The 16,018-nt window shown below is 33.4% G+C and overlaps 1 protein-coding gene across 6 annotated transcripts in view; it reads right to left on the bottom strand.

The window, feature by feature from the left end:
* Positions 1-3,988: 3,988 nt before the first annotated feature.
* The window catches only part of LOC106870917 (neuropeptide Y receptor type 2), a 768,756-nt gene continuing 756,726 nt past the window's right edge, over positions 3,989-16,018 (bottom strand). For 4 of the 6 annotated variants that reach the window (XM_089339795.1, XM_089339794.1, XM_014917152.3 and 1 more), the window contains one exon: positions 3,989-5,638. In XM_089339795.1, the coding sequence (XP_089195921.1) occupies positions 4,209-5,420 (1,212 nt within the window). In that variant the 5' untranslated portion in view covers positions 5,421-5,638 and the 3' untranslated portion in view covers positions 3,989-4,208. Of the gene's footprint in view, positions 5,639-9,437; positions 9,528-16,018 lie in introns of those variants that run through there. The other 2 variants (XR_016237964.1, XR_016237963.1) reach the window with 2 other exon arrangements.

Below are 16,018 nucleotides of genomic sequence, written 5' to 3'. Positions count from 1 at the left end.
GACACACCTGCGTAGCGTTACAGTACAATAATGCGAATAGTATGAATAAGTATTTCAATGCAGTCTGGAAAGGGGTTATTGAACACATTGTTCGAATGCAGAACACATTAGATACTTTCTCGTTAGCACATCGAGGCTCAAGTACTTGGTAAGCCGATGACAGTTGTAGTATGAGTGTAAAAGCCGTTGCTAATATTCAATGTAAAAGAGCATGAAATATAGCGAAAATCCTTAACAATTTCTGGATTTCTTATAGATGATTCGAACAAGCAGATCGGTATCGTTTTAATTTTATATACACATCCATTACATGCTTTATTTTCACTGCCATGGAAACGTAGGGGATGTTTTCTCAATACTTGCTTAGGAAATCTAGTGAGGTCTGATGGTTGAGGATGGAATCTATATTTTGCTTATACATAATATTTGTGTGCGTGGATTAATTATAAAGAGAGGTTATTGTAGGGTGTAACAACGGTATAAACAAATACCCAGAGTAGGCGACTGGTGATATGTTGACGGAGGAGATATGAGAGGCATGGAATATACAGACGAACAAGTGGGCTTCGGCATTTCATTTCAAATAAGACTCTAGGGCAAGGAAATATAGTTCACACAGTTTCTCACTTTATTAGATATGCATATGCATACATACATGCATGCATGCATACATACATACATACATACACATATATATATACATATGTATGTATGTATGTATGTATGTATGCGTGTGTGTGTATACGTATATATATACATATATAAGTATATATACACGCATACATACATATATATATATATATATATATATATATATATATATATATATATATATATATATATATATATATATATATATATATATATATATATATATATATATATATATATATATAATAAAGGAGTTACGACGCAAAAACGTATAAATTCAAATGAACATATTTATCTTCTTCAATATATATTTCAGTATAAAGAATTCATTAAGAGGCTTAAATCAAAATTTCTTTACACATCATCCAGGAATAAATATAACATCAGAAAAAATACATTCCGTTTAAAAACACAAACCGTTCATGGCGAAAAAATTTCACAATTACAAAAAACGAACAAAATTTTTAAAGTTTTAGCAAAAACAACGCTGTTACCTACATACAGCCATCCGCGTGTGCGCCCGTACACACACGCACTCACGTTCATGCATGTACACACGTGCACTCTCACATACATATACATGTGAGAGTGCACGTGTGTGCATGCATGAACGTGCGTGCGCGTATGAACGTGTGTTCGTTTTTTGTAATTGTCAAATTTTTTCGCCATGAACGGTTTGTGTTTTTAAACGGAATGTATTTTTTCTGATGTTATATTTATTCCTGGATGATGTGTAAAGTAATTTTGATTTAAGCCTCTTAATGAATTCTTTATACTGAAATATATTTTGAAGAAGATAAATATGTTCTTTTGAATTTATACGTTTTTGCGTCGTAACTCCTTTATTATTATTATTAATATAACCAAAAGGATCGATTCTTGAAGAGTCTGCATACCTTCACTGTCGTTATTTTCTGCTATTTTGGTGATGATTTTTTGAGTTAGCTTACCAATTATTTTTGTTGGTAGTTAATTTATTATATATTGATATTGTATATATATATATATATATATATATATATATATATATATATATATATATATATGTATGTATTTATGTATATGCATATATGTATGTATGTATGTACAGTGGGAAAGAGAAAGTATATAGATAGATAAACTGTATATTATTTTCATGGAGAGGAAAATAGATACAAATATATGTAATGAAAGAAAATATACCCAATGTATATCGCATTACATGAATATCATTATTGCTGACGCTAATGGTACAGCTACTACCATTTGTACTACTAGAACAACCAGCACTAATAATACTATTAGTATATCTGTCTAGTACTAGTCTCATTACTATTATTATGAAAGCTACATTGTTGTGCACTGTAAAAAAAAACCGTCAGAAATTTGCTCCTGTATATACAGCTCGAATATGAAAATATAAACAAATACACTCACACACACACACACACAGATACATAGGCACACACAAATACACACACACCCACACACACACACACACACATATATATATATATATATATATATATATATATATATATATATATGCATATTTATACACACATAGAAATACACGATAAAATCTATATAAATGTTTGTATATATATATATATATATTATGTTGATTGTTTGTAAATTACTCTATGGTCTAACTTAAAGCTTGTAGGTATGCAAACACGTTCTTATTTATCTACATTGCCAATAGTAAAATATAGAGTTTGTTTTCTATGCTAGCTTTTTTTATGAAGATTTCCCTTGGTTATAAAATTTTCTGATGTTACAAATATATGAATAGTTGAAAATATTTGTTCCACGTAAATATTGGTACATTAAAGTGTCTAACTTGTAGAATTCATTTGATGGCTTCGATTACCAGATATCGATAAAAGCATCATAACTGTCTGAGAGACTGCTCTCCATTCTGAGGATTATATTAATTGTTATTCTTCAGTGATCCGAATATATCTGCGATAACACACAAATGATTTGGATATGTCTGGATTCTGAAAAAGCAATTGTGCGCATACAAAGCAAAAATACATCTGCAATTTTCATGGATGTAAAAACTTGTTAAAAATCAGCATCATAAAATTTGAGATGTTTGAGAATTTGAAAGGATCGGAAATCAGGAAGGTTAACTTCACATAATAATTCGATATTTCCTACGATCTGAATAATTCACTCAAGCGCTAGTGTCATTAATTCAGTCATTCAGTTATTTCAAATTCTCTTAGAAAATATTTTCTTCATTCTATTCACATTTTCTTGACGATTGCACAAGCCTAAACTTATCGCTTTTCTCTACAATTTTCAGTTTATAAAAGATATTGATAAAAAATTGATATTAATCAAAGTTGAATTAAGTTATGCTCACCAGAAGAAATTCACATAACTATCTTCAACTTACTGTACCGACCATTATTATCTTTAACTGTGTAAGATCAACCAGGGACCAACAAAACAATAATGCTGGAATTGCTTCAAATATTGACAAATTTATGGCTAAAGCCCTAGTAACTTGCAACAGAATAAACAAAAATTATCATTAATCTGCCTGTAATACATCTCAAGAACGGCAAATCATATGCTGACATATGGATATGGAAACAGCTGAATTAGAACTTTGCAAAAACAATGTCGTAGATAGAAATGTTATATACCGGTGTGAATTACATAAACATACACATGAATATATGCATACATACATACATATATGTATGTATAAAAATTACACGTAACGTATACATTCATTTGTTATTATATAAATATTTTCATATATGTGTGTATATATATATATATATATGTCTATATACATGTACATTATATATATATATATATATATATATATATATATATATATATATATATATATATATATATGTATATATATATGCATATATATGTATACATATATGTATATATATGTATGTATGCATATTTTTTATGTATATACATATATCCTCTATGTCTAATATATATATTTTCTGTCGTCGGTCATTTCATGTAAGTGTATATATATATATATATATATATATATATATATATATATATATATATATATATATATATATATATATATATATATATATATATATATATATATATATACATATATATATATATATATATACATACATATATATATATATATATATATATATATATATATATATATATATATATATATATATATATATATATATATATATATATATATATATATATATATATATATATATATATATATATATATATATATATATATATATATATATATATATATATATATATATATATATATATATATATATATATATATTTATATATATATATATATATATATATATATAGATGTATATGCATGTATTCAGTATTTTCTGTACGTATGTTATCCCAATCCAAACAATTTTTTATAACTTTGCGTTCGAAAAACACCATTGGCTTGGGTTCGGTTTAACAAGAATATTTCAAGAGTCGATGCCAAACATGCCATTTCTTAACTTACTCTAGTATATCATCATTATAATCGTTAAGCAGACTTTGAAGCCCTCTCAAATCGGAAACACTGAACTTCTTGTTTAAGCTACTTCTTCATCTTCTTCAATATTTAGGTGTACTTTCTCTGTATTGGAATCAAAATATGCATTTGCTGGGCCTTCGTTTTCGTTTTCGTTTTCGTTTTTCCGATTCGATTGAGGGTTATAGTGGCTTGGTGGATGCGATTCAACAATGCTGGTATATTGAGTGAAATTACCATTTGAGGTTGGCTCGGGGGACGAGGGAAATAGGCATGGGGCAACCGTTTTAAACTCTTTACGGAAATTATCGTTCATCCAAGCATATAAGAACGGATTGTACATTGTGGAACTCATGGCAATAATGTGAGCAATAAAGAATATTAATATATAATACTCCCACTTTTCAAGAAATTCTTGGTACTCTGTAGCCAAATGCCAAATGTTTAAAGGTAGCCAACAACAGACAAATATCGAGACCATCGCAATTAGCATGTTATTGGTCCGTCTCTTCCTTCTAATTTCAAGTTCATCTTTTTCTCGGGATTTCGAGCCCATTGAAATTTTCATTTTGGTTCTCATTTTAAGGACATTTGAGACTTTGGTGTAACAGTAAGCAATAATACAGCAAGGCACGATGTATTGAAGTACCAAACTTGTCAAAGTGAAAAACTGTCGTGACTGCTTACGGGGCCAGTTCTCTTCACATGTGTATATTGTACCGTTTTCCTTTGTATCAACTTGCTGATAAATGCCTAACGGCAAAGATATTGAGATCGATATGATCCAAATAGCTATAAGCAGAAGTAAACAAGTGACCTTTTTCATCCTGGGTCGAAATGGGTAGACGATAACGAAGTAACGATCAATTGCAATGGCGGTCGAGGTTAAAGTCGAAACATAAACGCTCAGTCCTAATGTCATAGGGACCAAGTGACACATTGTCTCTCCGAAAACCCACGACGTCATGTAATATCCTATAGGGGTGAAGGGCACAGCTAGTAAGCACATGAGGATGTCGGATATAGCAAGGTTCGTTATGAAAATATTTGTGATCGTTTGCATTGCTCGATTTCTCAAAACCACGTACACAACGAGAGAATTTCCGGATAATCCAAGCAAAAATATTAAGCTATATAGCAGAATACATAAGGACTGAACCCAGGGCTGCCACATAATCAGGTTAGGTCTCCCCATAAGACTTTCGGTTTCATTAAACGAGTCATTGGGGAAATATGTATCTGGATAAGCGGTGTTGCTGTTGCTGATATTCATTTTGATTGTTGTAAGCAGTCCGATAAGTAGACAGATTTACTCTTAATTACAATGCCCTTTCTGATTTTTACTATTTTCTGCTCCTTTATTCTGACAACGTTCGTTTCTTTCACCCTTTTATCTAGTTTTTTTTTTCTTTCTTTCTTTCTTTTTGTCAGTATTTTTCTTTTCTCTTTTCTTCTTTCTTCTTTTTCTTGTGATTTTCACTCTGTAAATATCTGAAAAATACAAAAGTGATTGACCTGTTTAAAATTATTTATAGTGAGGCACAACTTACAATTGTTTAAAAACTATACTTTCGATCAAAAGAACACTATACAACAGTCTAAACGCATGAAATACAAACCTCAATAAAACCTATCATATGAATATGATAGGATCAATAAATATGAGAAATATAATCATCAACATTTTCAATATAATTTTAAAATTTTGGCAGAAGGACAGCAATTTCACACGATAGGTAAGGCGAATGAACAGCAAAGTCGACCTCGGAACGTAATGACGGACTTAATGCCGCTCAGCATTTTTCCCGGCGTGCTAACAATCCTACCAGCTCGCCGTATTATTAGCATTATTAATATTATTGTTGTTGCATTTGTGGTGGCGGTGGAGGCGGTGGTGGAGGAAGTCGCAGCAGCGATGGTGGTGATTGTGTGTTAAATTGAGCGAAACTTTCCACATAGAATTGAATTTAACCGAGATTTATGAAATGAAGGAAACTCTTTTGCAATATTTTGTAAAGATAGACATTCACTTTAGAATCAAGGTTCAGCTTTCTGCCACACTCTCCTACTATACGAAAAATCCTACTACTATCGATATTCAATAGATAACACATCTAAAAAGATAATTCCTTGCTGTATTGCCCTACCAAACGACCTCTTCACACGACGTTACAGTAAATATGCAATGACTTCATAAACAGCGACTTTGATAAGATCTCTGTTCATAAATCCTCGCTGGGACTTCAAAATTATAAAATCATATCATGGCACTGCCGCTGGTGTGGAGGATGTACAAAAGATTTTAATCCATTAGAAATTAGCAGCTATTGGGAAAACGCCCAAATCTATGTTCTATATCACATGTTTTCTTTTCTATAATCAACCATTTTTTTCGTAAGTCCGCAACAATAAAAATAATATTAACAGTTTATATATTTTAGTCTTTTGATCAAGCACAGTAGCTTCTCGCGCAGGGCATCATAGACATGTATCATTTTTAATATTGGCACAGTTTTGATGGTAGATCTACTATCATGCTGTTGTTATCAAGCTTCATTAGTTCATTAGAATCCCTTCCTATACCGTCTACTTCCGTCCGATATTGTTTAACCCTGAGGTAATAGACCTAACATAACATTAACGGTATTAAATATGTGTTCGTTCTGTCGTTTTAGTGAGTCTATATGACTAGATCATCCAATGATTATCTCCCGTTGTAAAGAGTGGAGGGAGAGATGTGCGATGGACATTTAATTAGCATTTCCAGCAAGTCGGGCGACTGCTGAGACAGTTGGGTTGAGCGCTACTATTATTAAAGTTGGTAAAGTACAATGTTATTCGATCTATTACATCCGTGTTTAATTTTTGTCGTTCCAAGTTTCAAAAGAAAAACAGTTTTGCCTCCTCTAGAAATTTATATTTTTCTAACAAATTGAAAAAAAATTGTTTCTGACATTTGTAATTGGAGATATTGGTAAAGCGGGCATAGTTTTTATCCTATGTACCTCTTTATCAAATTGAAGAAGAAAAAAGAATGACAAATATTGAATTATTGGTAAGCGTAATATCAGATATGGGAAGCAAGGTGTCGTAGTGCTTAACTTGTTATAGTGAAATATGTAGGAGAAATAATAACGCCATGATGTAACAATCAACATTCAAGAAGTATTTGATCTCCTTTAGAAGTCGACGTCAGCAACTGTCACCGCGATGTAAACTAACAGAATGATATTCCACAAAGAAATATGTAGAGAGTGTGAAGAAAAGTGAGGAACATTCTGAAAAAATGCAAACTGAAACCGCACAAAAATATTCTACTAATTACCGACTGCATCAGTAACCACGGTGACGTGAGTGATAACAATGCAGTGATTCCGCTTCATGAAACGGGCGGAGTTTTGGTGCTACAAGTTGAGTGATATGATGTCATACGATGATGATCACGGCGGTGTAGAAAGTTAGTTGGGAAAATAAATGAAGATCTAAAACAAATGTAAAAGATAACTTATTCTAAAAATGCAAGAAACTTCAACCCAATAAAATATAAAAGTAACTGAAGATGGTAGTGGAATTTACTGCGTTAACATAGCTATTGTTTATATGTAATAGATATATACACAGAACCATTATTGGTTAGTTTCCTTGGAGTATTAAGAATAAAAGAGGCATAGATTAGGGCAGTAGACCTGAAGATAAATTTAAAACTATAACTCCAGAAATTGAGAAGTGCCATAAACATAGTGAATGATATCTTCGACGGAAAACGTGAAGGGTTAACCAAAAATCAATAAGATAGTAGAAAGTTTGACGCTGACAGAAGAAAGAGGGCATAAAATGTTAGAAAATAATAACCGTTCACTGAAAACTTATTGACATCACTGGAATGCTATCATCAAAAGATATGGAAGAATAATTTATCTCAATCACTGGATAGCAATAATCAAAGCCATGAAATCCTCCTGCAATTTATATTTGTATGTTGAACGAAGATAGTCTAAACAAAGGAAGCAAATTTACATCCAACACTGAGTGCTTAATCATCAAAGGTATTCGAGACATTTATACACATCCGCTGTTGGATGATTATCAACAAATGAGAGACAGATATATTACTCTCACCGAAGCAGATACGCACCAATAATTCTGATGCTACCTGAGCTAATCCGCATTGCCAAAGCGATATGATTTTATTGCATTTCAGATTCCTGCATCCCACTCACTGATTTAAAATCATTTACATGGAAGTGAACACTGAAGTAGCTAGACTACTGGTAAAATCCTAACTAGTAGATTGAATTTACTGGGCCATCAAAACGTGATTATAAACACTTGAGATTTATCACAACATCGCCAGGAATGAGGAAATTTCTTTTCATCATTTTTTTATTGCAGTCTTTCTTCTGTGAAATCTTCAGAAACTATTCAACCATTTCTGATTTAACAAAATAATGGAGAGAAAGTAATAGACATTTTACTTTCTTAATTCCAAGCACGACGCCTTTACGTCAGGACGGTATGCACAATTAGTTCTCCGGAGAAACTCCTAAATCCTTTGCAACAATTTATTTGTAGAGTTTTTTCTTTCTTAAAAGATTTCCGCCACATTTGATTTCACTGTAGGTGAGAAAATTAAGACATTGCAATAAAATTCCACAGCAGCAATTACAATTAATCACTGTTGAGAAGTAATTGTCTATTCAGAACTTTAGCGCAGAGTTGTTCTACATACAAAGTAAGATCGACGACTGGTTTTCAAACCTTTCCAAACAGTGAAATAATGTGTAATCCAGAAGAGTATAGATCTATACTGAGACGCTTCTGTCTGTAATAAGAGAAGTGATCTTAAACTAGTAATAAATTTATATGTTATGTAGTACTACAGTATTTACCAACGGTTCGAGCACCTTTCATCTCACTCGATGTCGTTGCTGTTTTGTTCTTGTTTAAACCTGAACAGTATTCCGTTCGGCTTATGCCTATAAAAAGGATGGAAGTTGTCAGCAATAATAATGGCTTATTGTCATTCTTAAAATATTACTCCTACTACTACAATATGAATTGCTCTTGATTTTAAGACCGAAGGCAATGTTTCGAAGGAAACTGATGGTTTTGCTTCGGGTTACATGTAAGTTGTCATTTGACTTATTAAAATAGTTTCAAATTTTCCCGTTACATTATAACTTACCGCTTCAAAATGATATATAAGACAACATTATTGAGATGGTGATATATTCAGTGTATGACAACCGAAACATTAAGTACAGTCGTTGCGGAAATGTGGAAATGCGAATATAAAGAGATAGAGTTTCTTACGCTGTCTCTAGAATAGCCAAGCATGTGGATCAGGATTTTCGGAAAGGATTCCATAAGGAATGTATATCTATCATTGAAAAGGAAGCAGTCAGCAAAATGTAAAAGTGAACAAATCAAATATATATATATATATGTGTGTGTGTGTGTGTGTGTGTGAGTGTGTGTGTGTGTGTGTGCGTGTGTGTGTGTGTGTGTGTGTGTGTGTGTGTGTGTGGTGTGTATACAGGGGTTGAACAAAATAATGGAAAAACCTAGCATCCTAGCATCATAATTCTGAATTATCTATAAAACCGTCAAAAGTTTCTTTATTCTTATGATTATTGATTTATTATTAGTGTTGCTTAATATGTTTTGCTAAAATTTCTGTTTCTTTTAAGATATCACCAGAAAAAGGTAATTAAAATTCATTAAAATGACAGATCTATCGGACTTTCAAACAGGTCAAATTTTTGGTGATCGTATAGCAGGTACTAGCGTAAGGAAAACAGCCGAAATGTTTGGTGTATCAAGAAGTACTGTCTTGAAAGTAATGACAACCTTTGAGAAAGAGGGAAAAACCTTCTTCTTGAAACAAAACTCCGGAAAGAAACCAAAATTTTAAGATAGGTACCGTCGAACTCTACGTGAATAGCTCCCAAAATTACTGCAGAGCACCTCGAGAACCAAGTTTCCACAATAACTGTTCACCGGGAGCTGTACAAAACTGGATTTCACGAGAGGGCTGCGGTCAGAAAACCACTACTTTCAAAAACGAACGTTGAAAAGCGTTTAGAGTGGAATAAAAACCTATAGAATTGGTCCCTAGAGCAGTGGAAGTATGTTATTTTCTCAGACGAGTCATCCTTTACATTATTTCCGACCACCAGTTGAGTATACGTGTGGAGACTACCAAAAGATGCATTAGACCCAGGAGGAGGATCTGTGATGATCTGGGAGGCTATATCTTAGAAATCCACCAGCACAGTGGTTTCCCTTCATAGCAGAATTAATAGTGAAGGTTATTTAACCATTTTATCTGATCAAATTCATCCTATGTTTGCCGAATAACAGAGGGAAACGCAATCTTTCAAGATGATAATGCACCAATTCAGACAGCTAAAATTGTTACTGAATGGCACGAGGAACTTTCTAGTGAATTTGTTTCAAATTTTAAGGTGTCAACGGAACAGCCTGCTCGTGAAATTAACGTGTAAGTGGCTAAGCTCTCCACAGACACGTGTTCACTTGACGTAGTTCCCGAGGAAATTCAGCGTGACACAGAGTGTGAGACGGCTGGCCCTTCAAAATACCGGTACAACAGAAACAGGAAGAAACAGTGAAAGTTGTGGTGAAAGAGTACAGCAGGGTTAGCCACCACCTCCAGTCGGAACCTTGTGGAGCTTTAGGTGTTTTCGCTCAATAAACACTCACGACGCCCGTTATGGGAATCGAATCAGCGATCCCACGACCGCGAGCCCGCTGCCCTAACCTCTGGGCCATATATCTGAGAATGTGTGTCTGTCTCTCTATCTGTATATGTGCATCACTAAAACTCGAGAACTACTCAACCGATTTCATTTAAACTTTACATATGTCTTACTTAGGGTTCATGCAGTGTCAACTTCTTGCATAATGCGAGCCCAGAACAATCTCTTACACTGGTCCGGAATTCCATTTCAAAAGTGAAACAATAATTACGTGACAAAAGTGAAACAGTAATTACGTGACAAAAGTGAAACAATAGCATATACATTGTAATGATATAATACTTTCACTTTACTTTTTTCACTTTCATTTTGTTTCATATCGTACCACTTGCAACTTTGCAAGGTATTTATAGTTACTCTTAAATTAACATTTAATACATGTACTTTGTCTCTCTGTGTGTCTGTAATCACAACTGTCTGTCTGTCTCTCTGTCTGTTCTCAATGCATTCCATGCCATATTCTGTATATGCGTGTGTGTCTCTCTCAGTGTATGAGTGTGCACGTGTCTGTCAGTGTGTGTGTTTCCGCCTTGCATGACAACGTCACATTTTCTTTATGGGTGTCTGTGTGTGAGTGTATGATTCAGTGTGTGTGTATCCGCCTTCGACGAGAACATCACATTTTGTATATGACTGTCTGTATCTGTGAGAGTGTATGAGTCGTCACATTTTCTATATGAGTGTTTATGTGTGTGAGTTTATGAGATTGTACGTGTCTCAGTGTGTGTGTCTCCGCCTTACGTAGTTATTCAACTGAAACACATCTACATCTACATATATATGACGACTCAGAGGCGTTACTGTACGCCCTTTCTCCATCCCGTCCAAGGAAACGACGGTACTCGTGGCTTAGCAATTCATTAGTCAATGATTTGCGTAAATTATATGCATCCGGAGATTCGAAATCGAGTTTAGAAATTCTCCCTAGACACAGCCTATGGTTCTGTCAACGAGGAACGCAGCTCTTTGTGTTCTGCACTTCACTCGTAACCTTTTCTACGCTATTAACACTTGAAATAGATAACGAGTGACCTACATTCATTTGCCTGTTGCTTCAACAATATATCTCCTGTATAGTAGAGTGTCTGTGTCTGTCAGCGTATGTGTGTGGGTGTATGAATGTACATGTGTTTGTCAGTGTGTGTGTGTTTCCGTGTGCGACGGCAACGCCACATTTTCTATAATGTGTGGCTAGATGCAATACACTACCAAATAGGACTAATTTACCATCACTAAAAGGTGACGAGGGTTCAAGGAGCACCAGTATTGCTAAGTAAAAAGAAGTATATTTTCTTCTTACTGAGAACCTCCCCACCGCCATTGAGTGCCAATTTCGCACGGAATTTAATGCTCATCAGTACTGCTCACGCTATTGCGACTGGCGAAGCTGAATTCTACCTCGTCATCAAATGCGTATATTTTATCATAGGAAGCCGCAATATGATAATGTGAAAACTATAAAATATTATACACACACACACACACACACACACACACACACACACACACACACACACACATATATATATATATATATATATATATATATATACACACACACATATATATATATATATATATATATATATATAAAGCATATTACTCTACCTCTGGTATTTGCCCTTGTTAAACATTTATGTGCTTACTCCTGTGTAACCCGCTCCTTTTTTCGAAAGTTTGACCGACTCTACACAAGTAGGAAGATACAGCTGAAAAGATGAAACTTCACCCATTGGAGTTTTCTCAAAAAAATATACCTATCCCTGCACAGAAGCAATATTTTAAAAGTCTTATAGAGAAAACGGAAGAGTTTGTTCGAAGATTGAGATGGAAAGACTTCTTCTTTGATACTAAACAAAAAACAAACGGAAACAAGTATGGACTTAAATCTTCCAGGAATCCACCACCTATTCCGGAATTAGAAGCCTTCGAAAAAGACCTTTTCGATCTTATTAGAAAAGTTAGATTCCGTAAATATACCAAGCATCTGCAGAGAGATACGAAAGAAAAAAGTTACAGAAACCAACAACTCGAATAAGATCTTCGTTAATTCCGACAAGACAAAAAACTTATATGCGGTTGATAAGGACGTTTACAAGCGTTTAATTTCTAATAACATCACAGATACATACAAAAAAGATAACACAAATTTATACGAAGAGGGGAATTTGGAGCCAAGAAGAATAGCTAACAATCTGAAAATTAGCGATAAAATAGAATACCTTTCCCCTCCGACCTACTTTTATTACCGTAGAAGACCATAAAGCCAATTTTAATAAAAAAAACTCAAATGAAGATTGATTAATCCTGCAAAAATTGAAATAGGGATTATTAGCAAATATATTTTAGATCACATTTTAACTAAGTTAGATTGTGATTTAAATTTATGGATTTGGAAAAATAAGTCAGTAATAGATTGGTTTAAAGGGATTAGCCATAAGCATTACTGCAAATTTACGCAGTTTGATATTGTTGATATTTACCCATCAATATCCAGGCCTTTGCTCCTGAAAGCATTGGAATTTGCCAAACAGTATGTCAACATCGATAGCTCGGAAACAGATATTGTCATACATGCAACAAGATCACTTCTTTTTTATGAGTAATCTACCTTGATTTAAAAGAGTGAGGATTCTCTTTTCGATGTACCGATGGGTGTATACGACGGGGCTGAGTTATGTACGCTTATAGGAGCTTGCATTTTGCACAATCGGAAGCTAGAATTCCCGTTTATAGACGCAGTATTGTATAGGGATGACGGCCTTATAGTCACCCATAATTTAAATGGCCATGAATTAGATAAACTTAGGAAGGATTTAATCGGTTTCTTCCAAAGGATAGGCTTGCGGATTACAATAGATACTTGAATTCATATATATTCAAACCTTACCATAAACCTAATGATAAACTATCTTATATTAGCAAAGAATACAACCATCCGCCAGTTGTTCTTAGAAACTTAGTTAGTAACGTAGGTAGGCGAATATCGTCAATTTCTGCGGATGAGGCAACATTCCAAAACGCAGCACCTTATTATAATAGTGTTTTAAGGAATAGTGGATTCTCTGAGAGGATCCAGCATACCCAGTCTAATGCTAACAGCAACGCAGCAAGCAGAACTAGGACTAGGAAAGTTTTGTGGTTCAACCCAGCTTTCAATATGACCGTAAGAACTAATAGAGGTAAGGCATTTTTAAAATTAGTCTCTAAGCACTGTCAACAGAATATTCAATTGTAGAAGGCTCACACGATTATAGAACTTATACAGGGGCTTCGGAAAAGAAAATTCATTCAAAACTAGGCTTTATTCGCACAAAAATCCTTTCAGATACCCCGAAAATAAGACAAAAACCAATTAAATGCGAGTTGTTTGTTGGAAAAATTCCATATCTTATTCCAAGATAAGAAAGCTTTGAACCAAAGACGCGAACTTTTAAATTTAAAATGTCGGCTAATAACATACCATAAGGGTAGTATATTTTTGATAATGTTTGACTCCTGGAAACCAGTTTGCAATCGCACTATTGGATTTGTACCGCATTATACATTATTTACTTCGCGTTGCAAGAATATTTTATAGATCCCTACGTCTTTTTATTTAAGAAAGCATACGTCTTTTTATTTAAGAAAGCCTATATGCATAGTTTTTCTTGTTTTTATTTTACTTTATTCTATTTTATTTTTATTTATTTAAAAAAAATTTTTAAACAAATCTAACCGTTTTATGGATGGTTCGATATATGGGATTTCTATTATGTATGTATTTTTGCCCAATTTTGGCTTTTATACACTCAGCAATTTCTTAAAATGTTGTCTGCATAGGTACGTTGCGACCTAACAGTTTTTTTTATGTGGATGTCTGTATTGTAGCAATGCATATGTATTCGTATGTGTGCGTCTATGCTTATGTATAGAGCCTAGGTTTACACTTGTGCACATACATACATATGCATGGTTTCGTGTGTGTGCGTCTGTGTATATGCTTGGGTAAGAGTGTAAGCTTATATTTACACATACATACACATATTCGTGTGTGTGCGTTTATGTTATATATGAGAATGTGTGCTCAGGTTAACACACATATATACTTGAATGTGTGCATACGCACGTATACAATTGTATCTGTGTGTATTCGCGTACATATCCCTATATATCTGTATACGTGATGCTAATATACATTTTTGTATACACATATACATAATCCAATTTTGTGTCGTTTGTTATATACGCTACACTTCCTTCTTTCTTTCTTTCCTTCTTCCTCTCTTTCTTTCTTTCTCTATTCCTTTCTTCCCTTCATTCCTCCCTTCTTTCTCTCCCTTCTTCCTTTCTTTCTTTCCTTTCTCACGGAAACCACACTTTCCCTCTTTCTACATTCGTAACGTCCTTATCGATACGCTACTCTTCCCAACCCTACTTCGCTCACTCCATAAGTTTAAGATACACTTGCTTGTTCCAACGTAATTTACGTGCGAGAGCATGATTGCGTGCATATGTGTATGTGTATACATGCGTATTCGTGCATGTATTTATGTCTTACAAATATATGCCTATATACATATATTGTCTGTACGTATGCATCTGTGTATAACATTTTTATTTTTTTATTTTAATGCAGCGAAAATCTTATTTTAATTTTAATGTGTTAAATCGAATATAATTATTTACAATATGTATTTTGAACCCACTTTTCAATTTAAGGTTTTCTTTGATATTTTAAAAATAGAATGAATCCATATAGAATTCATTTGTTTTGCTTATTTTGTTCATTGCACACCTAAGACCGTTATTTGAAATGACCAATAAAACAGATCTATGTGTTTTAATTTTATATTAGTTTTGATTGCATCGTCATTTCTTTCTCATTTCTAACAAAATTGTCCGATGAACGGGAACGTGAAACTCCGAGTAACAGTCTTTTGTTGTATTTCTGCTGCTTTCAAATAAAGTATATATATATATATATATATATATATATATATATATATATGTGTGTGTGTGTGTGTGTGTGTGTGTGTGTGAGTGTGTGTGAGTGTGTGTGTAAGTGTATGCGTGTGTATTTATATTTATATATATATATATATATATATAT

Source organism: Octopus bimaculoides, chromosome 22 (genome assembly GCF_046866305.1).
Source record: "Octopus bimaculoides isolate indiv1 chromosome 22, ASM4686630v1, whole genome shotgun sequence".
Classification (NCBI taxonomy): Eukaryota; Metazoa; Mollusca; class Cephalopoda; order Octopoda; family Octopodidae; genus Octopus; species Octopus bimaculoides.
This window is presented reverse-complemented; position numbering and strand designations above follow the sequence as displayed.